We start from the raw sequence: 27,837 nt of genomic DNA, 5'->3' as shown, positions 1-27,837 counted from the left end.
GAAACGATGATGAAACGTTAACGACAAGAACGGCATCTCCTAACGAGTTGTCTTATGGCCTCTGAGATTTGCGCGCGCAGCTGGCGCGCGCGAACCTGGGAGGCCCTAATTGGCCGCTTAATAGCATAAAAAGACAAAGATAATGCCAAATGACACAGTTAAAAACTCAAACAAATAACTGATATTAATTATACTGTTTGGGAAAAAGAAATAAAAAATTAGACAGCCGCAACACACGCCACTAAAGCCACCACCGCCGGCATAACGCGGAACCAACAGTTGGCAACATTCATTCGCGCGTCATTGCTTCGTTCGCTTCGTCTTCGCAACGAGAGCCGCCATCTTCTCGCGCCTAACGTTTTGTATGGCTTTGTTCTCTGCAATCCGCGCACGCAGCTCATCGGTGGATGCACGTCTGCTCGGCGTCGCAATGCGGCCTGCGTCATTTTTTGGTGTTCGCGCAATCGGTGTGAAGCATGTCGCATGTGAAATGTTTGGTAGAAGTGCCTCACGTCCAAGTCAAGCCGCCGTACGGGTGTATGGCTGTGCGCCCTGTTCTCGGAAGCGTCAACGGGTTTCCGGCATGCGGATTTCAGGTTACGTGCAAATGCGTTTCGCCCTCCTATTGAGCTCCGGCACAAAGCGTGCAATATTTCATGTGAAAGATGCAGTGCCCGTCATCATGGTGTGAATTTCGAGCGGCAAACGAGAACTTTGGCATTTAGAGCACACCGCGGCTGCTAAGTTAGCGTGAAAATTGTTTTACGTTACCGTAATATGTTGCTGTCAGTCTAATCTGCGGCTTGTGGACAGCTAGCCCATTGACTTTTGCTTGTGGCAGCGATAAGTATATGAATGGAAGCGGTAATAATTTTCGAGAGCAGAGAGTTGTTTCGCTCGATGTTTGGTCGTGTTCATGGCGTTATGAAAGCTAGAAAACTAACTGGCTTTATCGTGCTTAGTTCCAACTCCAAGGGGCGTAACGTTGGCGCTGTATATGCTTGTTTTCGGTGTCACGAGTACCACTTTCATGCTTTTGTTGCATGAGAGGTAGCTGCTGCATGCCGTCTGGGCAGAATACAACAAAAGCAATTTCCTCACTTTCATACGTATGCAATGTGACGTAACAAAATTTCCAGCGTTTTATTCGGAGCGTAAATATCCAGTATAGTTTAGTAAGAAACTCGAATTCTGTCTTAGCTTAGTATGCGTGAAACAAGTGAAACTCTTTCCTTTTTGAATTCGCCCGCAGATGCGTCATCGGGTAATTGACAGTAGCTTCGCTACGTGAGTTGTTTTATGCGCCAATATTGCCTGGTTAAGTATCCTGTTAATTTATGCCGACGCTCGTTCATCTTGATTTTAAGCGGTTACTATCCCCGAGTACCGGACGATGCCAAACTTGTGAGGTGTAGCAAACGCGGGAAATTCAATGTGGCGTGGCTGCAAGTTCCTGTTTTTACGTTTCTTGCATTCAAAGCCAACAGAGTATCACTGATTTATTTTCCATTTCTGCTGTACTTGATCAATCTAATGTGACAACTGCATTTGCTCTTTAATGTTCTCCATTTACTGTGTATTCAGCTTGGCTGCCGTCCTCTCTTCAGAGGATGCTGCTGTGATAGCTCTTTCGTATAGCACATGCCTCTAGGCCCTGTGTTTCAAGGGCTCTGGCGAGGCAGCAGTGCTCCAAGTAATTTTACCATCCTATATATTTTCTATTTTGCATCATTCTTCCACGATGGATTTTAATGTTCATACTATTTGTCATTAGTCATCGCCATAATTTTATAGCACGTAGATTTTACGCACTTTACAGCGACAATTTTTAGGCCAGTTTACAGCCAAGTTACATCTTCCATAATACATCGTCAACATTACCACTTGTCATGGCCCTCTTTGGCCAAACGTGGCCCTTGCGCCATAAAACACCACACATCATCATCATCAGCTTGGCTGCCAGAAAATGCTTGAATTTCTTTCAGTATCCAAGTGACGAAATATTCCACTGACGGCCGTGTGTGAAACACGCAAGATGACAAAACTGATAGCAAAATGATGAGATATTTCTTTTATAGCGTTTGGACTCGACTTTTGGTGAGGCTGTCGATCGACCTTGGGCCTGGTGACAGCACACCCGACATCGCCAAAGTGCAGCCTATCAGTTGAGTGCCCCCGAATGGACCATCAACATCGGAAACTGAAGCAGAGCCAGGTAGGGCCAATTTTTACTTTGGAACAGAATACTGACAGCTGCCTCTTTTTTTAAGAACTAAATAACATATTTACAAACCAATCCTTTCTCTTTGTGCAGCCTACATAGAATTGTTTTTTGTTCTTATACGGACCTTCAGAAAGCAGTTCTTCTGAACCCTTTTTGCATGCACAAATAAATAAAGAGGAGTTCACTTTCTGAAGAAATTGATGCACTGAAATGTGCGTTCGACACACAATGAGATGCAAGGTAACCAACAACTTTAAAGCGGTAAAAAAACAAGTTTGAAACAAGTTCTAACATCATAACCCGCCTTGGCATACGGATCTAAATATAACAGCAACAGAGGTGCATGCAGAGAAGTGTTTGTAAATGTTTGCAAGATATGTACATTGTCTATGAAATTGTTTTATTTACTTAGAGCTTCTTGGTGCCATGGCAGTGCAGTAAAAGCTCAAAATGATGCCCCTGCTCCTAATAAAGCACCTTTAGATATTAAAATTAAATTATGGGCTTTTACATACCAAAGTCACACCCTGAAGTTTTGGGAACCTGGCCTTCTTTAATGTACACCTGAATATAAGTGCATAAGCGTTATTGCATTTTACCCTCATTGGAGGGCAGCTGTCATGGCCTAGATTGAAGCTGGGACCAGCATGACTGAGCAGCATGGCATCATAGTAAGTGGGCTATAACACTAGGTCAAAATGAGAAATACTGCTTAGAACTACCAACTTCTTGGCTCACAAGCACTTTGCACTAAGTTAAAGGAGTATGGAGTACTGACAGCGACTGTTTATGTACCAATTTCTTTTTAACCTGACTCCATTATTAAAGTGCGAAGCTTCAATTAGTCAAAACCAGCCTAAATTACAGAACCAGCTCAAAACACGCACCATGTATAGCTGGATTTGGACATGAAAATGGAGTCAATTCATGTCGCCGAAAATGGAGGTGGCAGTCACACTATTTCATGCATTTTGCCTAAAACATAGTCAATAATTAATCAATTTCTAAAATATTCTTTTCAAAAAGTTTTTTTTCAAGCATGAAAGGAGGAGCCAAATGGTGTTCAGGTGCACGAGCGGTTAGTTGCACGGCACTTGCATGTGTTCACTGGCTTCTTTCAAGCTTGAAAGAAACATTTGTTGCACCTATTGAGCAGTAGAAAGCTGGATTGGGAATTTTTCAGGGTGCTCTACAATTTTCGCACTGACACTTTTGCTTTGAATATAATATTTGAGCAGTTAAGTAATCGTTGTTAACTAATTACCTAATTACGAAAAATGCAAGAATTGGTTTCACTTCCTCAAAACGATGGCAAACGACATTACCTTGGTGCTGTCCAGCTACGTTGCAGTTGTACATATTTAAAGCTTGCATGTGTTATACAGACCACCTGGTAATTACAAGGCATATATAGAAGTGGCTAAGTTGTGTAAGCCAGCCATGTGTAGCGAATCATGAGAAACAGCCATGTTTCTGTGACTTAAGGGCATGATAAGATTGACATGCTCGACACCTTGTATCAGTGTGTTCTAGGCCTGTTCGTAGTTTAGCTACTACATAAACAATATTTCTCCACGTGTAAGCTCATATGCATCTTTCAAGTATATTGCCTCGTGTGTCCAAAATAAACCATCCTCGCGCTTCCTTCATTATGTCTTTATCTGTTGCTGTGCTAAATTTTTAACATGCAACTGCACAAATTTTCATCTAGTTTTCATGTTTCCTCGTTGTTTGGTGGCTTTATTTCTGAACAAGTTGTTTTCGTTAAACCCTGTTGCACACAGCAGTACACAGCATTTCTGGCTAGAGTGGAAAATGGTTTTTTTTTTTCAGATTGACATAAATACACCTTGCCTGGGCAATGTAAGGCATTCTACATAACACTGCCATGCAATAATGTTTATATTGTATTGCAGCATCATGCAGAACTGTTTACTTACCAGATTAGAATATGTATAAGTGTTGGAAGTAACAGAACTGGAAGAAGCCAGCAGATAATGAGGCCAAGGAAAGCATACAGGAACATGTGTTAAGTTTTTTTATATGAAGTATAGAAATGATAAATTCTGGGTAAGTGAAAGTGGATTAAAAGATATCCACCTGTGGGTGGAGAATGGACCCATAACCTTCACATTACACATGTGATATACTAACCACTGTGGTACTACTGCCGTGTTCGAGCGTCGACAATCTTAGGGGCCATTGTGGACGGTTGAATGCTGCCTCGGTGGCACAGTGGTTAGTGCATCGCATGCCTAATGCAAAGGCTGTAGGTTCGTTCTCCCCCCATGCCTGGTTGTTTTTTTTTACCATTTTCATTTCCCTTTATCATTTCTACATTTAAATAGAAAATTACAAATAAGTTTCCACGTGCCTTCCCTGGCATCTTCCAGCTGTGATTCAGAAAAATTTTGACCCTCAGTATCCTTTCTTCTCCTTTGGAAGAACAGGAGCTTCATTTTAAAAATAATGAATTCACCTTGTTCAGTATCTCAATGTGGTCTCAAATCTTATCATAGCATGTGTAATACTAAGTGAAGTTTTTGTTAAGATGATATAGCATGGGACCTAATTAGTAGCCTTTGTGTACAGATATATGACTAGTCTAATAAATAGGAGGATTTTAAGAAGCACTTCTAACATGGTCTGAGCATGTGTTTAGAAAAACTAATCTAGCATGATTTCAGGCATAACTGTTGCCCCTGAAAAATATTTGGATAATATGCATTGGCATTGTTTTTAGAGAGCACCAATACTGCTTTGATAGAGGTAGCCTCGTGGAACATGAAGCATCGCTTCTTGCTGAGTCAAGGAAATATTTGCATATCTGAGGTGCATGTGTCATAAGCTCGAATGCTGTTTAGAGGCTGCTAATAAGAAAATTACTTGACTTGCCTTCCAGAGATTGCTTCAGTAGTCTATGCTACTCCATCATAAACAATTTACCAGGGTGAACATTCACCACAGTTGGCTTTGCAATGTTTATGCAAAATACCACAATTGGTTACTAGACATGTGACTGCACTAAAACTTGGAATTAATGACCAGTAAGATTTATGGGACCAGCAAAACGTAGTTTATTACTCCAGAACAAAATGCGAGGCACTTCGGTTATTTCTGCCATAGAGTTTCTTACAGTAATTACTAGAGGGAACTCTGGCGCTGCAGTCGTACCACCATGGGAATGATGGGAAGCACATGGATTTGTCGGATAATCGTGCTTGTGAATTCAGACGTTCTTGTGGCTTCGTATATTATACGCTATATAAATCTCATTGTCGTAAATTTCAGCGCAGTCTATACTCTTCGAAGTGCAGAAGACGGCGTCAACACGCACAATTGCTATTAATTGCAACGATTGAGCTTGTCCAGGTAGCCAAATCGAAGGGCGCCAAGCGTCTCAAGGCACTGGTATGCCCGCGATAAATTCATCAGGGCGTTGCACTCGCTTGTCGTTACATGCCTCCGTGGCTTAATGGTTTCAATATCAGACTTCTGTTCTAGAGTTCCTGTGTCTGAATCCTGTCGTCGGACGATTTTCATGTTTATTTATTTATTACACGGTATATTGTTGAGAATGACTAGTTTACAAAGTCACAAAGCCGTTTGAAGCCAAACAGATGAAGTTTAGGCAAATCCATGTACTTCCCATAATTTCCATGCTGCTACAGCCGTTCTTGTTTGATCTCCTGTGGACACTAACGTCAGAGTTCCCTCTAGTAATTATTGTATGAAACTGATTTCTGCGCCTCACTCGTGCAGAAGCGGCACCACACCTGCTGCGTAAACATGCACTACCTTTCGGCCAAGTGCAGGGAATGCTGTGAACTCGCCCTGTACAAAGCCTGCACTAAGTAAAACGAATCACAACGTGCAGGTGCTGCCACGTTGAACTGGTGGAATGAGGAGTGAAATTCAGCACCTCCTGAACTAGTTCAGAAAGTGCAGGTTAATCTAGTGGAGATTATATAGTAACAGAAGTTGAGTGATTCTGCGTTACATTCACGAAATATACTTCATGATACTTTTCCATTTATTTCATCAGTTATTAAGAATTCCTTTTGCATTGTTGGACAAAACTACAGAAAGCCAACATATTTTCTAGCATTCACTGGTAACAAACATGTCAAAACTTGTTCTAGTGTCTGGATTGCCGCTTTAGCCGTTAACCCCCAAGTTAATTCCGGAAAAATACACCAAATTTTTTACGTACTCAATTTTTCGGCGTCATTCTCATTCTAAAAATATATTACTTCATTGGTCTCTGGTTAGAAATAACACAAAAATAAGAGCTGCTCTTGAGGGCAGCTTTCCCTCAATGCCGACTGTAACTCATCTTTGGCAATACGAGCAGCATAACATCGGGCAGAAAGAGTGCAACTCGTCATTGGCGATATTGGTACTACCTCCAGTCACTAGTACAGCTTGGGATCAATGGTTAAATGTTGCGACTTTGTTGATGCCCAGTTTTAATTCTGCAGCTGTTACACTTGGGTGTAGCATGTGTATGTACGTGTGCATGCATTAAAATGACTTCACGCTAGAGCAAAGCAACTGTAGTGCAGAGAGGCATTAGTCATCTTTATATATTTGCTTTGTAAAGATGCACTAAGTTTATTTTTTGCAGTATAGGCTTGGCGCTAATTGGCCAAAGATGCCCTTGTGCTACTAAAACCTATCAATTCGCGTTTTGCAGTAGCAGGTGCTTATTCCTTTTTCAGGATCGGTCTGTGAGTTTTAACTTGTTTTTCTTGAACTGTGCAATTTCCACTCACAGGACTGCATGTCATGTGAAGTGTTCCTTTTTCAATCAAGAATGTTGAGGTTGTGTTTGTGAAACTCGATTTCTTGCCTCAAACGAGCTTGTACAAACTGACCAAGCTGATAATTCTACCTGCTTCTATATTAAATGTGTTGCGGTTATGAACCCTCATAATGAATGACACATAGTATAAAAATTTTATCTAATAAAACGATTTAATGAAATTTTTCATGTTTTTCGCGTTCGTGTTCACTTCTCTACTCTCGTGTCCTGTCTGCATGTCTCACCTCTTTTTTTGCATATTAAATATCGTATAAACTTAACCATGCTTTTTTACCACAATGCAGGGGGAAAAAGTTCCGGTAACACCATGCATTCAGTATGGTGGCCCAGACGTGTATGCAAGCAACCTCCTTCGTGTGGACCAAGAACTACTCTGCAGTGTCTCACAGACTTCCATGCGAAGCCCTCAACATTCTCGTCTCAGTGGAATGGCTGCCCATCTATCTGCGTGTCCATCACCAAGACGGCTAGTTGTAAAGCTCCTGTACCCGTTTAAGAAAGCTTAATGATTTTTTTATTTAGTTTTCACGGTTGGCCGTAGAATCTTAACATTTTTGATGTTTCTAACGTTTTTACCTGGCACAAAGTGGCACAATAACTTTAAACCAGTGTAATGTATTTAAGTGATGCTCACTCTAATGCCTATCTGGTTTTGTTTGTGTTTAAGAAATTTGAATGTCTGATGAGGTAACAGCATTTAAATTTGTCATCGTGGCTTGTTTCAATGAGCTGCTAGGAAATAAGATGCAAAACTTATCACACGCCAGTTGTAGCATTTTTGTATTCATGACTAAAGTATACACGTTTCAAAATATGGAAAGTGGGGAAAAAAAGCCTCAAGAACATAATTATCCTAGGATTGTCATGTCCTTACAACTCTGCAATGACTAATGCCTCATGCATCTTGGGAGCACAATGGTCGCAATGCCTACAGGTATACTTGATAAGAGACTAGCTTGCAAAAATTTAGTTGAGAGTTAGCGCTCATCCTGTCTGCTTCTAGTCTGTGTCCATGCCACTTCGCGCTACAATCCAAGATCATGTTACTGTACCAACTCGCCCAACTTTTTATCCCTGTGTTAAAGACACACTCAGACTTGTTCTTACTTATGTGACCGGTTATTTTTGTGCTTTATAATAAGATGCAGTGCTTTTCGAATGAAAACGTGATATTTAGTAGTGAGGTTATTTAAAAAAACTGTTCTGCTTAAAATTTAATTGAGCAAGCCTGTGCCATTATTCGGTGCTTATGTCTTTGTATTGGTATGGTTTTACTCATCTTCCTTTTTACTTTTAAAATGTGCAAACATTATTATGTAACCATTTCTCTTGAATGAAATAAGTACTTCTAACATTTCGTCACAAATTTTACAATGATGTTCAATTAGGTAACCTTAGACTAGCTGATTGTTGTTCTGGTAGCTTAACTTACAATGCCTTTGCAATATTCAATGCAAGCACATGGTGAAAAATAAACTAAGTTATTGGGTATAAGCAGGTATCTTTCAGTAAATGGAGCATACACATATTTCAGGAAATAGTGCATGCTTATATATTGAACAGCAAGGACAGCTACACATGCTGTTTTGTTCGTAAATGCTGAAACATGATTCGACATGGAAGCACTTTGTTCTTTGGCTTTGAGTGCTACCTTTAAGTCATGTGTCAAAGTAGTAGTAGAAGCATCCCGTGGCGATAAATGACAACATTGATGAATAGAGGTGTAAAATGTGTGCTTAAAACGGCAAAAAACTGTTTGACAGGCAAACATATGCTTCTGTAGTACTGTACTTGTTACCGTCGCCAATCCATGCATTGCTTGTGCTCTATTGCATTCAATATGAGCTACAACAACGAGCTGTGGTGTCTTTCCCTCCTGGTCGAGCTGGTGTTGCGAAAATGTTTGACCAAAAGTGGAGGTTTTTAATTATTTCTGAAATGCATGTAACTATGCTTTTGGCTGTGTGCTGTTTCCACGGGGTTATAAGTACTGGTGCACCAAGGTGCGGGAGATCCTGTGTCCTTAGTGCAGCGCGCATTGTTATTGCGCTCTGCATCCGACCGGCAGTGTACTATCACTGCAGAGGAAGATTACGAAAAGCATGGCCTGTGTGCCTTGCTGCAATGGTGAAACCTTCAATTGTTTGCCTGAAAGGGTCGCACGTTATGCTACCACATGACGGACCAGAAGCGCAATATGACGACGCCTCACAGATTCTGGCTCATACTGAACAAGGTAGTACCATAGCTAAGGCTAGGCAGCATTCACAACAGCTAGTCTGCCCATTAACTACATGGCTGTAGTGAACGCTGAAATACTTGCAGGGATAACACCCTTTGGAAGCGTGTTGTCCATGCTACACCCATATTGAAAGGGTGGTGTCTCTGTTACACCCCATATAGAAAGGGTGTTGTTAGCTTTACACCCATAGGCGAGGTGACGTCATATTAACACCCCTTCTCTTGTAGGGTGTTAATTTGCACCCTTTGCTTGAGGTGTAGCAATACACCCAAAAAGGGTGTCACCCATGGGACAAGTCATTTACACCCTTAAGGGTGTTAAAATTTTTAGAGTGTAGAAAGGCTGCAGCTATCAGACGCACGCAGAGGGACGTGGACTTCTTGACCCTAGAAGGATGGGGTGGGAGGGGGAGGAGGAAGGTTTGGATTGAAGGATATTGCGCGACGCCCATGGAGTCGTTGCTGCCCCTACTGCTGCGTTCGACTGCACTATATGCCACCCTTTCCCCTTCACCCCGTTGGCTTTGAGGAAGGATGCAACCGGTCGCTCCAGCCACCGCGAGCTTTTTTTTTTTTACTGCATGGGCGTACGTCGCCCGCCGCACTGAGATGTATATATATATATAGGTATATATATAAGGCGCGCTTGTCTGCGATATACGCATAGATAGGCGCGTTCGCGCACGCGCGCGACCGAAAAAGGAGATGACGCTCTGGCCGTGGTTTAAACAAAAAAAGCAGAAGGAGAAGAAGCAGACGAAAAAAGAGGGATATAAGACGAGCGTACCGAAGCAGGCGGAGGAAAGGAAGCGATGACTCACGTCGGCCTCTCCTCACGCCTTCGCTCAATCCCGCCGCCTCCTCCATTTGCGTCTGTCTGCTTGCTGCCGTACAGGCATGCGAGCACATATATAGGAGGTGGCCGCCTATACAGTGCCGCACGCGTTTGGCAAGCGGGACCCTGTTCGGTCCGAAGCCCCGGACCTTCCCTCCACTCTACCTCGCTCGTGAGCGCAGTATGTAGTGTCCCCCGGGTGGGAGGGGGGTCCCACACTGGTCAGACCTGTTCGGGTCCCGGGAGCCACCCCATTCTCCTCCCGCTTCACCCCCCCACCGTCGCGCGATAACCGTATACTAGGCCCGTATAGTCGGGTTATGGCGTGCGCGAATAACTTGGTCGGGACGTCTGCGCTCTCTCGGGAGTCCGGAGAAGAGATTCGCTGTACTATTATACTGCCGCACACTGCGTTGCCCGCGTCTGCTCAATTGGGTTTGCCAGCGACGTGCGTGACTTCGCGACGTTGACGGTCGCCACGTATGCGGGCTGTTGCTGTATGTCCTCACAAACACGAAATGGAGTTCGACTATACGACTCGCGTGTGCGAGTTTTCCTCCCACTGGCGCTGTCTTCGCGCTATAAAAAGGGCTGGCGAAAAGATACTTCGTATGTGGGGCATTACAGCGGCCCCTTGTAGTGCGTGTCTTAGTGGAAGCAAAGTAACCGTGATCGCATGCCTCGGGAACACTTGCAGTTCCCGCGCCAGCCCACCGCAGCGTCGCATAGATTTCGACAGCTTCCGCTCTGGTGGTCTATAGTTACTTTTGTATTGGCAAACAAGGACGACAGTGCACACTGAAGTAACCTTTGACTCAGCTTAGCAAGTTTTAATAACTTTTCCTGTGCTAAAGCGGGCGAGAAATGCGAGTTAGTACTCCGATACGTGAACGCCGAACTAACGTATAGCGGCCTTGAGCTCGCAAAATTAAAAAGGGGGGGGGGGGGGGGCAAGCGCTCCCTCCAACTTCTTCCCGCCCATAAAATGAACAAGGGGCTGTGAACGAATATATATCTATTAGTCTAAACTGATCACGGCGATTAAATCCTACAGGTTAACGTTTCCTTACGCAATAGGACGGGCTCAGTCGTTATTATTATTATATTTTGGTCGTAGATACAAAAGAAGGGGTGTCATGGGTGCACAGCGACTCCAACCGCGCTCGGAAGGACGCGAGGACTATTTGCGCGTCTTCCGGTGCCCTTCGTACAGACGTCGTCGCACATATACGACGGACTCGCCGCGTAGCGGAGTCGACGCACAAAGGGACAAAAGGGCACACACGGTGAAGGTGACGGGGCGGAAGGCTATAAGGCCTCCGGCCCGTCACCGCAGCTATCTGGTTGGTGGTCCCTTTGTGCCTGGTTCCTTCTACCCCCAACCCCTCTGTCTTCAGCGCGTCGCGCGTCCCACTGTTCGCCGCCGCCGTCTTCTATCGCGAGTTGCTCGCATCCTCGTTTTCTATAGCGGGGTAACAATTAATCAGCGCCCGCACGGCGCCAAGATAATAGAATGAAAGCTGTGTGGGTCTGACGACGTTAATTAAACGTTTCTTCGTTGAGAGGTCGTGCCCGTCTCCACGTGGTTCCATATAAAATATTTATTTTTCCAGTTGGGGTGTACTGTTTTAGTACTCGTATGAAGCGATTTGGAGGAGGTATATTGCATGCGGCTAGAACTAAAGCTTCCGCTTCCAAAGATTGCTTGTATTTACGAATGCATATAGCCTCACTATACGCTGTTGTATAGACTTTCTTTTATCGCCTCTTTGTTGGTAAAGCCGACCATAGTCGCTCCGGGTCAGTACTTTTGGCAGATTTTTACGAGTAGCCTCGTATCGATCCAGGCCATATGAGTACATCGGCGAGGATAACGTAAGGACTCTATTCTAACGCTATTTTTTCGCGCTTCGTCAGTGGCCATAGCTAAGTGGTGCTCCGCCCAGGTTATCACCGGGACCGGTCAGTCGTGAACCGTGAATGATAGGAAAGGAATATAACGTTATCTTGCTTATCGTCCGTTCGGTTTTTGCGAATATGCGGGTCATGCGTAGGCCTTATAAAGGGGTGTATGAAACTGCGCTGCCCACGTTTTGGAGCCGAATTCGTAAAACTTCCCTTACGTAAATGGACTTTGCCTTTGGCTGGTTGTCTTCGTATGTCCAGCACCAGAATTGGCGGGGATCTTTTTTTTTTCTTACTAAAGACATTTAGCGCGTAAGTGCTGTTTTTTTTTCTTTTCTTTTTGTGAATCTGGGCCTTGTTTTGTAAGCTAGTCAATTGCCTCGGTGCTCTCAGGTGCATGCTATTGCTTCGTCTGTAGAACCGCTTATCTCCTGTTGGCCGAGCCGTACGTGTCTTTTATTTACTTCGTGTGTTTTGTAGAATAGCATAGTAGTCGTAGTAAACTTTATTTAGAAAAAAAAAGAAAAGAAAATTGTGCGATGAAGTGGGCCCCTCCGTCCAAGAGAATACGCATCTATTCGCCAGAATACCTTTTGTAGCCTGTATTTACACACAATTTTTCGAACACTCCCAAGTATAGTTGTCCATTTATATATATATATATATATATATATATATATATATATATATATATATATATATATATATAGTTTCGTCGCCCGCTTTAATTATAATAAGGAACCGTACACTCGTTTCTTTATATTAGTCGTATATGGGGAACGATATTCGTCCTCCTGTAAGGGGGCTTCCTTTACCATTTGTTTATTGCGCCTCCCGTGAAAGGAGAGCGAAGCTGCGGTTGTTCCCTATAGCATTCTTCGAAATTCCGGCACCAGTATCGAACCTAATCGGCCAGAGTGCACGGGTGGCGTAACGATATTGGAACAAGAAAGAGAGCGCGGCGTTTCTCTCTCTCTCTCTCTCTCATTGTGCTGCTGAGGACTCCATATATATACAGGCGCCCTTCGAGTCTGGGAATATGAAAGCGGGAAATATAGTTCGGAAAAAAGCAAGCAAGTATACCGCGCGCCCTGAGAACGATGAGCACCAAAAGTGTTCCGGCGAAGCAATTTTGCTTATGCAAGGGATGCATTTATCACGCCCGTTTTACCGGCGGGTAATACGGCGGCGGTGGCTCGGGTTTATTACGTAATACACGTATTGGGATTTGTGGATATAAGGTGGCCTGGTTTAAATGGGGTAGGGGTGGCAAATGGGGAGGTGCGGGGTGGTGCTTTCCGGCTTCGCGTATATACACTATACGCGCACGAAAAGGGGTGTACACCGGTGGCCCGCGGTCGATAAAGCAGCGCAGGAAAGCAATGTGCGCGCTGACGGAAAGAAGCGCGAGCGCGCGCGTATATAGGTGCATGCACGGGCGCGTCGCAGCAACGTTGCTGCGAAACGCAGTCGTTGAGCAACCTCTCGACGAGTCCGGCGGTGGGAGCTAGGATTACAGAAAGCGCGATAAACGGTGCGCGTATACATGCTCGAGTCAATTTCATTCGTGCTCTTTACGTTGCGCGTTCATTCCGCGATACTCGTTCGGCTCCTATATACATACGTGGCCCGGCCGCGCACGTGTTCCGTTCTCACGAGAATTCCCGTCTCTTCGCTTCGAACATCCTCTCAAAATTTGTCTTTAAAAAAATCTGCGTGCTTGTATAGCTTATGCGCTTATGCTGCTGCGGCAAGACTTGTGATTAACGGGCAACGTATATAATTCCAGCAGGTCTTTGCCTTCTCTGCCAAAAAGAAAAAAAAAAGGGGGGGGGGGGGAAAGCCTACTCAGCTTTGAAGTTTTCCCCGCCTGTCTTCATCCTTCTCCACATACTCCTCTCCGTAGCATCTTTTGCTACATGAAGTAAGCAGAGGCGGTTGTAACTTCCTGACGGCAGTTGTAAGCTCGTTCGATTACCCTTCTGTATTCTGCGATGGGAGAACAACGTCAACAGTTCCGTCAAGAGTTCGCAACAAAAATAAAGTTACGCGCATCATGGGTCTTGTCTCCTTGCATATAATTTTAATTGCGACATTTCGACGAAGCTACGCTTATCGTATCGATTTCAGCACGTGCGTTGGATGTGCCGCCTTTCTGTTAAAACAGCGTAATAAAGTATATATGAGCAAAGTGAGAAAAATGCACGTGGACCGGCGCGATGCGTACGTGTTCGAATAGATGCGAGGATATCGGATCACTATTATGCAAGCCCGTGGTCGGCAAACCCTTAGCGAGCACGTGGTAGTAGCCGGACTGTCCAGTTCCGCTTGCGTCTTCGCGCGGAGTGTTAACATACCCAGGGGTTTGGGACATCGGGGTTATAGTTCTCATGTTCCACAACATAAGTAAATCCGCCGTTCTTTTCTTCTTGTCCTTGTAGTGATCATTGCATCTCTTTAATATCTCTTGTGTTGTAAACTGCTCCTTTATTCATTTCGTTATTTAGCGAGAAACTTATTTCACCTTCTCCGTTCGCAGCTCTAACCTGTTCGTTGTTTTCGCTGCATTACACAAGTGGTTTGCGGTTCGGTGGATGCGAAATCTTGGAAGAGATGCACGAATCTCGCTTGAAATTGTTTACCCCGTGGCGTTTTCGAGATATGTTTTCACCTTTCACAAATGCTACTTTATGTAATAGCGCTGAAAATTTGGCGTGTTTCGGGTAACGTGTGTGAATCGAATAGTGTCCTCATTCGATTCGGTCTTCGAATCGAATAGTCGCTATTCGTGAATGCGGATATTTGTCGAGTACATTTCGAATATTTTAAAACTGCAATTGCGCCCGAATAAACCTAAAATTGGAGCCAAAATTCGGTAAATTTTCAGCCTCGCGGGCACAGTGTGGACATAAAACAAGAGAACTTGCGTAGCGGAACAGGCTACGTCACTTCGGTAGCCATACTGAAGCAATCATTCACGCTGTTTCACGAGCCCTGTGCATGCGAAGAAACAACGTGGTTGCTCCTAATGGCTCCCTTGGTGCTATTAATAAACAACGCTTCATAACATACTATGTAATGACAGAAACGTGGTAACCTTGAGAATACTGGAATGTGAAAGTCGTTTTAAATTATTTGCGATAGCGGTTATTCGTTATCCGAAAGCTGTTTGAAAAGTATTCGATAATCAATGCGTATTCGATTTGGTCTAAAAAAAATTTACTTTGCTCCCCCGTAATCGCGAGTAGATGTAAGCATGAAATGGCTGCCGGCAAAAGCCAGATTTGTTGGAGATGACGCTAGCCGCAATCTTAAAATGGATGTAGTGCACGTTCGCAACGGCACACCGCCACCACCACGTCACACCGCACCACGCCATACTGGGCACCGGTCCGCATGGACGCAATAGTTTCCTGTCACTGACAGAACATCAGTGCCAAGTATCGTCTCGGTCAAACGGCCATTCGCTGGCGACCGCTGGCATTCAAAACAGCAACTCAGCACCAAAAGATGACAATCAAATATGTAGTGCCCTGTATCTGCCTTTTGAACGTCGCTATTGGAAATGACAAATAAAACTTCAGCTTACTAGAAGTTGAAGTTTGAGTGATATTGTGAACAAACGTTAGGAAGAACTCGGAAGAAATATTTTTTGTATAAGTTCTTTCGGAAGTAACTAGTGTATGTGATGCGGTCTTGACTAGTCGCGCGGGTGGTCTCGTTTTGTTCTCGCAACTTACCGGATGTTCTCGTTTGAGTGCCCGGATAACGGCTCACGCCTGGCTTTTGGGGCGTCTCATGCTCTCGCAAAAGGCACGCGCCCCCGTAAATTGCCCCAATTGCAGCGCAGCTTTACAAAAGTGCCGCTTTAACCTCGGAAACATTGCGCAATTAATAAAAACTTCACACGTACGAAGAGTGAGTCATAGTGATCACGTGTTTTCAGTGATTTTCGACGGTGAAGGCGCATTTCTCTGGTATTAAGTTCTAAACATCGCTTCTAAACATTCCACAGAAAAGTGGCCGTTGAAACCAGAAAGATGCTGCACTAACGCCAAGCGCTACACGCAGTGAGAGGATGGCATACCTGCTATTTTAAGTGGAAAGACCTGGATGTATGTAGAGCAGTTGCTCTGCAGTTAATTTTTGAAATTCGTTTCTGTGACGCGACCGGAGCACCCTCCACCGTCAGATGGCGCTAGTGGTCGATGTCCTACCTAACTTCCTACCCATGTATTGTTATGGCAAGTTCACGGAGGTAGGGAGGAGAGTTGTCATAATTGCAGGCAATAAGGAACCAAACGTCTACAGCATGGGCTCGTCGTTCTACCGGGGGTTGATGGCCCATTCCTCGTGCACAGACGTCCGGGTGGGTTGCATGGTGCCTACCACGTCCTCTACCCGTGTTTGTAGCGCGGAGAGCACCGATCGTTCGTTTAAAGTCTTGCTCCGTGGCAGAGACGAAACGGCGCCGACTTTCGTGGGCCATGCCGTCGCTTCGATGTGTAGTATACGTAATAAAGAACAACAACAAACTCCCTTCTTCCGCGGCGGTCCTGAAACGACTGCGGTCTGCGTTGCTGATAGTTGCGTGCAGTGAAGTATCAAACGGTCGTTCACGCTTAATGGGGGCTGCCGTGCGACATCATTACTGCGCGTGATATACCGCCGCGCCTTGCGGTTCGAGAGGGTTCAGCACGTGCAGCGACGGCCTGGCCGGAAGCTGCCGCCCTGAACTAAGGCGACCAGCCTCCTAACGTTTACGAAGAGAGGTCGCAAAAGACATCCGCGTTTCACCGTATAGAATAACCCGATAAATTTCGCGGATTACTAAGACAATGTTTGTTGCAACAACCTGTCAATATACAGGACCCTCGAGCATGGCGCCAATTTTGCTAAGCAGCTGAGGCTTTGTTTAATAACTAGATCTTACGCTGAAACGCCCGCGAAAGCTATGCATGGGTCACATCGACGCATGTGGCGTGCTTCTTATATTTTAACAGGTTAATAACATGTACCCAGAGTTGTCTACTGGACAAAACTTGCTTTACTTTTCTTTTGAAACTCGGGTGTAAAAAAATACGCGCGACTGGAAGTATTACGGGGACGCCCAAAGGGGATTAGAAAATGCGAATAAGAACCTTCTTGGGCTACGCAGAACGTGTATATTATCTATCGGTATCGCCAGTATAGTTCGTGGACTTGCTGCACGGAAGTATGGGGAGCTGGAGACGCAATACATGCGGACTGTAGGGGCATAGGTGGAACTTGATAGCCGCGCCGTTGCTGGCTGCGGCCGATGGTATACACTCTCTCACCCGGCTCGGTTTTCCTTTGTGCGCCGACGCCGAGGGCGAAAGCTATATGCGGCCGGAATGAGAAGGGGGGCTACCGGTATCGTGCGCTACGCAGGCGCCTCCCTTTTGTTCTTGAGGATGATGTAGAGCGATTGAGCCGCAGGGACACGTACGGTGGGAGAGCAGGGACGCGATCGTACGGAGACGTGGGAGAATGTCGGCACACATTGTGCGCCCGAAGAAGGGGAACCGTCCGATGAACCTTCGCAGTGAAGAGCGCCGTGCGTAATGGCGCCAGGCAGTGTATTCCGCCATGCCGGCGGGCAAAGTACTTGTCGTTTCTGTTGGTGCCAATGTCTTTCTTTCTGTCTTGAGGCCCGTCAGCTTTCCGCTCCCTTTGCTATTCTTTCTTTCTTATATTTTTTTTTGTCGCTTGTGTTCGTATTCAAAAACAGGTGTTCTACCTCTTTAGAGTAAATAGCGTAAGTTGGGCGAGTTTGCACATGATCGTGAATACGAAAAATAAAAAAAAGCCCAACACGAAATAGTACAAATACTTTTTTTTGCTCTCTAATATATGAATTCGTGTTATACGATTTTCTCGTGTTGCTTATGTTCGAGGGCATAGTGTGCTAGAAAGCTGAAGGCTTGACGAGTTATTTAAATGGGGAGACATCCGCCGCCTCGCCTCGCTGCGCTGGGTCGTGGCACCATGTGACGGTGACGTCACGGCTTCTTCGGGAGTCACGACGCTGTCAAGTTTACTCTGGAGACAAATGATTGTTTGTTCACTCGTTAAAAAAAAAAGTTCTTCAAGGCTAGGGAGAGGGGACCAGCTGCCGAGCCTTCGCAAGTGATACTTCTAAGGTCCGTATAGACATTACAGCGATCTCATATTGCTTGCAGAGTAATCGAGACGAGGTTTTGCCTTAGACAACGTCACAGTGATCCCGCTCCCCCACCCCTTCCGGAAACTTTCAGGATGAGTATCCCGTTCGAACTCACTCCTTTACGGGAAGTGTTCTCTGCCGTCAACTCGCCAGCCAAGCTTTCACAACTCGCGCATGGGCTTCACAATTTTTCGATGGAGACTGTAGTACCGGTTGTTCCGAGCACACCAGAACAAAGACCAGCGCGACTCGCGGATCCCTACGTTGTCACTTCCCCGTCGTGTGTTGTTGATCCCCCAGCCGGTCCTCTCCTTTTCTCAAATTGCGACGTACACCAGGGTAGGTGCGCGGCACGCGATGGGCGCGCTGTTGCTGCTGCTGCTTAATTTGCCAACGGAAGCGATATATATCGACACGGCAGTCGACGTCGTATGCGGCGAGAAAAACAAACAACTTCCTTGTCGTCGATGGCGAAGGGACGCGGGGAGTGAGGGGGGCGAAGTAGGAGAAGGAGGAGGATGAGGAGAATGAACCAGCGAGACGGACAGGAGTTGGAAATCGCGAGGAAGTTGTCGGTTCGTTGCTTGTCAGCGCGACAGCCGGTGCGCGTTTGCCCGTTTTCGAGAGCGGAGATGTTCGGCCCTACACCTCCCCTCAAGTTGTCGAGAGCGATGCCACGCGCTTCGAGCTGAACGCTCTGGTTGGGGGGGACGGGTGAGGGGGGAGGGGCGGAGCCGTAGAGCGAGCGACACGCGCACTGCACGGTTCCGCGTCTCAATCGACAGCGGCGACCAACTTCGGCGGCACGGGTCTAGCATTAGCGCGGCGAAAGAAGCATCTCGCTTTTGCCGGTGGCAGCAACGTGGCGCTCGATGTACGGGGTGGGGGGCGGCGGTAAGAGGGGGGCAGGTCGAAGCGAGTCCGCTGAGGAAGTGTCTGTCGGCGACCCGGTCTTCTTGTCTCTCCACGCAACTCGCCTCCTGTCTGTCTTGTAGCTCTTTCGCGAAAGTGAAGGGAAAACAAGCCTAGAAAACGGCTCATATAGGAGTCAAGGGGGGACTGCTCAGGAAGCAACATCTGCTCTCGTCGGACCCGGGGCGAGGAGTGCGCGGAAAAAGAAAAATAGTTAGCTGCTTGCTCAGGTCTCGAAATGACGGGAGCAGTAGGACCGATTACCTTTTGTCCGCTATTACGCGGAGAACGTATTTACATACGCTTCCTGCAGTGTAGTCATCGCGGATCGATTATTTATTATGCGTGTTCTACAAAGTTTGCCGCACCTTTCTTTCGTAGTGTATATAGTTCTCTTTGACTAGGCGAACAATAAAATGTATTCTATTGGGTTTCTTTCTCTCCTTTTCTTTTCTTTAATGCTATACCAAATAACGAAGAGTTATCTGGCAATCAGCCACGCTAAATGTTGTTTCGGCTGCGCTATCATGGCGCGCTAATATTTTGTACACTGTAGTTTCGAACGCGCATAGCCGGTGAGTCGTCAGTCTCGCGCGCCCCGTCGGGCCTGTCCGTTATATACTTGCTATCGCGCTCGGAGAAGTGTCATCCACGGAGCACATTGGGAACAGTGTGTTGTCGGTTAAATTGTCATAGACAAAATGAGGCAGAGAAAGAGTGGAGCGTAGTGCTGACGCCTTTATTAGAAAACTCTCAGCCGCTTTCGGCATCACCACATCTGTCTCATCGCAAACAATTAACAGTTACTTTAGCTTACGCTAAAAGGGATGAAGGCGAAAGCGCTCACGAGACATTCATAGCATTACTTGACGTTTCCATTCGAATGCGTTGTTACTTCCTGTTGCTTGTTTTCTCCTACCAAAGGTAGTAGGTTCGAGTCCTCTAATTAACTCTATTTCAGTTAACTGTGAAAGGCCTTCATTAACTTCACCTTAACACCAAAGGTAGCGGCTTTGACACTCGACATTCACGATGTCAACTGGAACTCGTCCCGTTTGCTTCTAGTCTGTGTCCGTGTCACTTCGCGCTACAATTCAAGATCATGTCAACTGGAATCCGACTTGGACATATGACTGTTTAGCCCATATCTCCAAGTGGGTTTGACGCCCACCAAAGGTTGGGGGTTCGAGTGCCTATACTTCAAATAACTGTGCTCTATTAACACAAGTCCTGCTGACGCTTCTTCTTCGCCTCGGCATCACGCTTTCTTATGCACAAATTGATTAATACTAATTAATATACTAATTAATACCAAAGGTCCAGGGTTCGACCCCTTATGAATTTTGGTGCCGTAACGCCGTACATCAGATTTTTCGTCCCATGAGGCGTCTAAGGTTCTGCCTTAATATAATATAGCCCCCGTTCACCCATTCGTGTATTTTGGTGGCCTGCATTTGTTTCAGCGCGCCAGCCACAGGTAGCGGTACAGTGCGGCCAGCAGAATCGAACGACCGTTCTTCTGCTCACTCCCCCCCCCCCTCCCTCCCCGCATTTTCAGCGACCACATGTTGCCTCTTTCGGGAGCCACCGACCGCGGCGCGGTAGCTGCCTGCCTCGAAGGCTTTATCGAAGGCCCCCCAAGTGCCACCCTGCGGCGTGAGTCACCACCTGCGTCGTCGTCGTCGGGGCGCGGACACGCGAGTCACCCCCCCTCCCCCCGTGAGTCACTCCGACGACCTTGCCCTCCCTACCTCGATGTCGCGATCGAAGCCCTCTCGAGGCTGTCGCCTTTCTTTCGACCCGCCCGCCGAAGCCACCCACGTATGCTTCTTGGCGTGCACAGCTAACCCGAGGCCTGCGGCTCGGAGCAAGCGGCGCGCCCCGTTCATTGTTCGAGCTCTCTCCGCCTCCCTCGTCGTTCCGTTCGTGGTGTAGCACGGCTCACTGCGCGCGAAAAGTGCTTTCACGAGACACGCGAGCAGCAATGGAACGCTCTAGTTCTTTGCATATTCGCCTGCGTTCCTCTGGTGTTGTTGCGTTCTCTCGGCTCTTTCTTTTTTCCCCTTGCCTCGTCAGTCTCACGCCCGTGTGATCGACGTCTCTTCGCGGGCTGTTTCGCGTGCTATAAGGCTTGTTGACCTCCAGGAAGGGAGGAATGCGCCCTATAGACCCCCCCCCCCCTTTTTTTTTTTCTGTGTCTCTCTCTTTACGAGCTCGTTGTCATTGCTTACATGGAAGACATTGCCTCGGTTGCTTTCTCCGTCGACGCGACGGGTATTACGCGAGGCCTTGAAAGCCGAGCGAAGCGGGCCGCCGCATAGTGTTTGGATGAAAGTGCAGCGAGCGCGGCTTCACCCGCGGCGTTGTTTCCCTTCGCAACCGTCGTCCGCGCTCGTTTCCGAGAAAATTGCGCTTTTTCAACGTTCTTTTTCTTGCTCGTTTTCTTTTCGTCACGCGAGGCAGCTACGAAACACATTCCTCGGTGAAAGAAAGGCGAAGAACATTTGCGGCGGTATATATACTCGGAAAAGGACAAAACTGTTAACGACGTAAGGCAAGTCTCGCGTGGCCACCGTCGAGCACGTGTGCTGCAAGAGTAAACGAACGATCAGAATGAGAGAGAGAGAGAGAGAGAGAGAGAGAGAGAGAGAGAGAGAGAGAGAGGTGACAAACTTGAACTTTGAATCCTGTCATTCAGTGTATGAAGCAAGAACAGTAACGGGAACCGCGGTGGCTAAAAAATAGCCAAGAAAGTTGACGGTAGGACAGCCGCCATTGTTGGTCAGTGGCATCGTATGCGCGTATTGCGCCAAGGATGTTCTTTCGGCTCCCACTTGCGAGCAGTTGTTTTTCGTGTGCTCCGATTTCCATTTTCTATATCGTTTCTACGATCAACCCTCCCTATAAATTCTCTGGTTTCTTTGTCTGCTTGCTTCATGTCGTTGCAACTTTCGTTGCATGTCCTACAAACTCTTCAATATGAACAGCGTTTCCTGCTGAAACCTAGAATGCAATGAGCATAAATAGCCAGACGTATACCGCGCGCCTGCTTTAGCCTCCGCCCGGGGGAGGGGAGAGGCGTTTATCACTCGCCACTAAACATAGCAATGTACGCATGGAAGAGCCATGAAATTTGCCCTAAAGCGCGTGCAGCGCAATTGCGCACGCCTATATACGCCACGTCATTTCAATGGAGCGGCTGCCTAGTTAACTCGCTAAATAACTGACATCCGTTTTCGACTGTTTATAATGAACGCACGAAGACTGTGGGTTCATACGCCCTCACTCAGCGCTATTCTGCTACTACAGTACGGCTTAACTTGCTCTCTGGTGTAAACGCTGTGACATCGAAACTGATATAGGAGGCATGTACGTGATATACTGCTCAAAGCCCATTGTAGCATCTCTCCTTTTCTCTCTCTCTTCATTCGATTCTGACAAAAAACTACGCAAGCGTTTCCAGCTGGGTTGCTGAGCCTTCGGTCACTTGCACCATCGGCGGTTTAGACCTCGATTGGTCGGTAAAAAAGCCCGACCGTAAATCCTGTAGCGCTACCGTTACAGCAGACAAACTTGAAAGGTGGGGGGAGGGGGGAATGAACGATAGGCGAAATCTGAAGCTTCGTCGTAATTGTTTAATAAGCCATAGATCGGGAATTGCCCGGTCATCCACCAGTCCGCGGCGGTTGCTTCAATATTTGTTACCACTACGCGTATAAGTGACGGGAGGGCGCGGGTGGCCCACCAAGCGGGCGCAACCCAAACCTCGGCCGACCATGTGTACCCCCGTGTTCGTTCTCCCCCGGAGAGGGAGAGATCAATACTCAGTGGTGGCCCGGTCGGCTCGAGCCATTAGTATCTCGCTTTCATGCCAATGACTTCCTATTCTCTTCCTATTCTCTGTCCATCCATCTACTTGGGACGGACGCGCCGGCAGTGTGAGCGCTTGCGTGCGCTCGTTGTTCTTCTCGCTGCTACAGTAAAGGATGCGCCCCCTCCCCTCCCTATTCGCAGCGGGGGCCCGTTGTTCGGGCGTCTCTGATCTCGCCTCCCGCGCCGCCAGCCTGCACAGCAAGCTGCCCCGAGCACGTCCTTCAATCCCGGTGGCGGGAAAGAGAGTGAGGGGGAGATAAGAAGTGGGAGGGAAGCGTGATGGATCGCAGCTCGGCTGCGGCGCCGACCCCCCCTCGTCCCTTATCCTTCGGCGCTATGTATATATGTGTATGCGCTGCTTTTGAGCCCCTTTTGTGTTTCCCCGCGGTCGTTCGTTCCTCCAAAGCGCGCTTTAACTGTCACCGGCTGCTCATCCTTTCCGGCTCGATCGCCCTCCGCGCTTGATTGTTTTTGCGTGCACCGCTCCGCCTTTCTTTCGTTCTTTCTTTGTTCCCGTGACCTAAGCTTGTCTTCCTGGCCTTATCATCGCTGTCGCCGCGGCGCAGCCTTTTCTTGAGCGATTATGATGCGGGTGAAGGAGATGGGTTATTGCATACTCAGGGCTTTCTTCTACCAGTTTGGCCCTTTAGTTCCCTTTCTTTTTCTTTTTTCAGCATTTTGTGTGTTCGTACTGCAGGGCACAACCTCTTCCTCTCAATTCATTGGTGTGCAGAGCTATGAAAGACGCGCCATTTTATTTTCGTTTGTGTTCTAGAAGGGTCGATTATTCTAATCATTTTTGTGTGCGTGTCCATGACGTAACTTCCTTCTCGGTACGTTCTTCTTTACTCAGCACCTTAGGAGTAGGTCCGTTTTCGCTCTGCTCCTGTTACTGTCTCTCGTCTGTATGACAAGCGTGTGGTGTGGCGAAGTACGCTTTGAGTCGGGGTAGTGCATGCTCGCGTGGCGAAAGCTCTGAAAACGTTCCGAGAAGTTCTGGACGATGCGGCGCTTCTGCGACTTCTTTAACAATTTGTTTTGAGGGATGCATTGCGTTTATATAACTGCTCTTTTCTCTTTGTGCTTTGATTATTTCTTATCCGAGCCAGCACTGCCTCCACGTTCGTATCGCCAGCCGTTTATGTTACAAGTATTCGACGGCGCCTTATGGTTATCTGGATTGCTTTGCCCCCGATCTCCTCTCCCAAACAAACAAACACACACGCACACGCGCACAAAGGCGCCTGTCACAAAAGGTCTCCAGTCTTACACTTCGACACACAGATCGGCCATACGTGGAACTCGTCGCTTTATTCTTGCTGCCAACACGACTATCCGTACAGTATTCCTTGTTTACTCCATCGGCACTCGGTGCCCTCTGAATCGACTGTCATCTCCGTCGAAACGGTTTTCGTGCGGGCAACATCAGCCAGCAGCAGCTTTTATGGTCCACGAAAAAAGATCACGGGAGAAAGAGGCAGAAAGAAAATAAATATTATCGAATACCAACGAGCGCGCAAGCACGTATGCGCAATAAGTGGCGCGTATATAGGAAAGCGGCATGCATCGAGAGAGATGTGTATAAACATCTATTCCGGAGCTCGATCGCCAGCCTCAGAACGCCAATGCCTGCAGTCCTACGAAAGAGATGGGACGGCTCGTGAGGAGGAAACAAATAAAGAGGGAAGGAAAGGCTGCACGACGGTAAACGGGGCTCTTAAACCGATAGGGGCGCAAGCGATGGCGCTCGGGCCGAAATCGGAGAGAGCTTAAGCCGGCTACATCCCGGCGGCGGCGGCTCACAAAACAAGAAGCGGATAGCGAAACTACGGCAGCCCTCCCTGTTGGGAGTTGGCTCTGGCTACCCCCCCCCCCTCCCTCCATCTTCCCGCTCCCCTTCTTCTCTGCGTTCTCCGGCCTCCTTTCCCGTGATAAACGTCGTCGTTGGCCCCGCCCCTGTTTGTGCGGTGTCTCGCGTTCGCGCGCACGACTTGCGCTGATGCTGCTGCGAGCGCACGTCGCTGACGTTGCTTCTTCTGCATCTCGTTCTGCGCTAGCCTCTTCGCCGCATAGTGAGTCTCCGTCGGGGGGAAAGTTGTGACCAAGGAGCGGGGTGCGAAACGAGGGGGCGGGGAGCGCAGGAAGGGTTGGCTGGCGATGCTTCGTGCTGGACAATGGTGCGATGTGTATACCGGGGGCGGGACACGTAGAGCGCTGCGCAGCAGGAGGAATGCGCTGCGATGGGCAGCACATGTGTGGCAGCCTCCGCGTGGACCTAAACCACTTACAGTTGAGGCTGAACGTGCAGAGCATTTTGCTCTCCCGTCAGCTTAACACTGAGCGCGATGGCTGGCGCGTGCAATTTCTCTCCCATTTGGTAGGAGCTCCTTGTATCCTCTCTTATAGCGTCTGATATCATGGATGTGATTGTTCCTACTACGATAGAAATTTTTCATCGTATCCACTTCGGTCTTCCCATTCTGCGAAACGGCAAGGACGCAATGCAATCGCCAGAAACACGTGTTAATTGGGTGTTAATTGGGCAAATGTCCTCGGGCGCGGTAGGTAATTGACCGCTAGCGTGATTTTACTGGAGACGCTACAAATTTCCCCAGTGAAGTACCGTAATAACAATTAACATCTGTTGCAATCGAAGCCCTTCGCTCAGTACCCTTCCCGTCACATACCACACACTCACAGACAGACAGACAGACAGACAGACAGACAGACAGACAGACAGACAGACAGACAGACAGACAGATAGATAGATAGATAGATAGATAGATAGATAGATAGATAGATAGATAGATAGATAGATAGATAGATGGGAGTGATAGGAGTTTGGAATCAAAGTCGAATTGGAAGCGTATCCTCAAACCACTCCCATCTGATTTGCATTACGCACTGTAAGTGCACGCTATTCACCGAGGAACGCGCATGCGGTCGCGTAGACGTTACTCTTTCGATTCGCGATGCGGAGAACGAGGTTTTCGTTGGTATTTTGTCATTTCTTTCTTTAAGCATGCATGCTGTCGAACGTTTAAGCATGACCAGTTTCGATGCTCGTTGTGCCTTCTTTCTTTTTTGTAACCAGTCGCCGGCGAGCTATGGTTGCAATCGCCTCATACTTCGCGAAATTACATTGACCGGAGAGATGAAAAAGAAAGAAATACGATTAGAATGCTATAACGCGGCCGTAAATCTCGTGAAGGGGAAACGGAGCGCACGAAAATATAATGACGAGGCGTGAGAGAAGCCATGAAACCCGGGTCGGAAGACCAGCGAACCGCAGCGTCTAAACGCGACTGGGCTCGCTGCAGCAACGGCCGTCGATCGTCGCGATGAAGTGCAGCACATGCTGGCTGCAGACTCGAGCGTTGCTCGTGAAACCCGGCAAGCATAAGCGCCTTGGAAAACGCAACGCGTAATGAGCAAAGAAGCCGGCGAGAAAGTGGCCGCACGCGAGGCGTGAAGCGATAGATGAGCGCGCTGCGGGCACAGATGCCGCGAGGTACGAGACCGAGCGGAAGGGATGGCGGCGGCGGGAGAGCAGGAGCAGCAGCCGTAGTGAAATAGTGAGACTGGGGTAGCGCTGTTGGTAGCGCTCGCTGCGCAGGCCGGCAGGAGAAGCGAGCTCCGGATGGAGAGGGGGAGGAAATAGAAGGGGAAGAAAAAAAAAGGATTGAGAAAGAAGGAAGACGGGGAAGGACAAGGGCAAGTCACGTGACGTCTCGCATGCGGTTGCTATGGCGACGCTTCCCCGGCGATCAGTGAACTCGCCAGAGGTCACGGCTAGTGGGAGCCGCCCGCCAATGCCACTGCTCCCTCCTCCCGCTGCTCCGCTTGTTCCCATGGCAACCGCTTCGGGCCATGGTCACGTGGCAATCCCGGCTGTTACCCCTTCGTCTCTTTTTTTTTCTCTCTCTAAGCTTTGCCCGTGTTGTGTAGCACGCATGCGCGTGTACCGGCAGCCGGCGTGGTCGTGCGTGTGTGCGATCCACAAAACACGTTTGGCACTTCGACGCCGGGATACTTTCTTGCAATAGCTTTGGCTTTGCGCTTAACGATTCTCTCATTTTGCGGTATTGGATGTGCAAACGTATAGCACAGCTGTCATGAAACGAGAACGCGAGACAGGTGTGTTCAGCTCGCGTTTATATTTACGCATTTTTCATGCAGGATGGCGGATATATTTAGATGGTCCTGTTGGGTCCGCTTGTTGACCTTGGAAATGTGTGGAAATGAAACGGAGCGCCTGCCTGACGTGTACATTCCCCGTTCACTTCTTGAGCACTAAAGCGCTCGCACCTGACTGCATGATGTGCATTAACGGTGATGTTGTAGCATCGCATTGACTGTTCAGATACACATATCGTAGCAAATGGAAACGAGATAAAAAAAAAGTATTTTTAGTTAGTCGCCACTTGCAATGACATAGACTGCAATATACTTGTGGTACTACATACTGTACTAGGAAGCAGTTTTGCATACATGGAGTTAAATTCTGTGTCTCTTCTTGGGGCATGTTAACGTGACTATTTTTTCCCCTCTTCTTGTTGTCAAAACATTAGTGTTGCCAAGTCAAAATGCGAAGCAGATCATGTTGAGCATGCATGCCTGATTTCTATACTATTTGCTCTCTAAGAAATTTCTTGCCCCCCCAACTGTTTATGTCTGCCTTGTCCACCTGAGACTGTGCAAGTGCTGAGGCTGAAATAAGATAAATTATAAATGCTGTTCGTTCACAGTGGAATCTTTGGCAACTTGAATATTGATGTCTTTTGGCCACTGTGCACCAGTTATGATGCCATGTCCACTCACTGGGCACGTATTTG

General features: G+C 47.4%; 1 protein-coding gene and 1 long non-coding RNA gene across 5 annotated transcripts in view; both read left to right on the top strand.

Moving 5' to 3' along the window:
- The window catches only part of LOC135896994 (uncharacterized), a 171,480-nt gene that overhangs the window by 122,910 nt on the left and 20,733 nt on the right, over window positions 1-27,837 (top strand). Inside the window, exon 1 of one of the 4 annotated variants that reach the window (XM_065425569.2) lies at window positions 27,000-27,139. The exons of the other annotated variants lie outside the window; for them this stretch is intronic. Within the exon in view, the coding sequence (XP_065281641.1) occupies window positions 27,118-27,139 (22 nt within the window). The 5' untranslated portion in view covers window positions 27,000-27,117. Of the gene's footprint in view, window positions 1-26,999; window positions 27,140-27,837 lie in introns of those variants that run through there. 4 annotated transcript variants of the gene reach the window in all.
- LOC135896989 (uncharacterized) lies at window positions 216-9,612 on the top strand. The gene is made up of 3 exons (XR_010562864.2): window positions 216-596; window positions 2,079-2,215; window positions 7,334-9,612. It is a non-coding gene; the product is annotated as an uncharacterized lncRNA (long non-coding RNA).

Source organism: Dermacentor albipictus, chromosome 1, assembly GCF_038994185.2.
Source record: "Dermacentor albipictus isolate Rhodes 1998 colony chromosome 1, USDA_Dalb.pri_finalv2, whole genome shotgun sequence".
NCBI classification, from domain to species: Eukaryota; Metazoa; Arthropoda; class Arachnida; order Ixodida; family Ixodidae; genus Dermacentor; species Dermacentor albipictus.
This window is presented reverse-complemented; position numbering and strand designations above follow the sequence as displayed.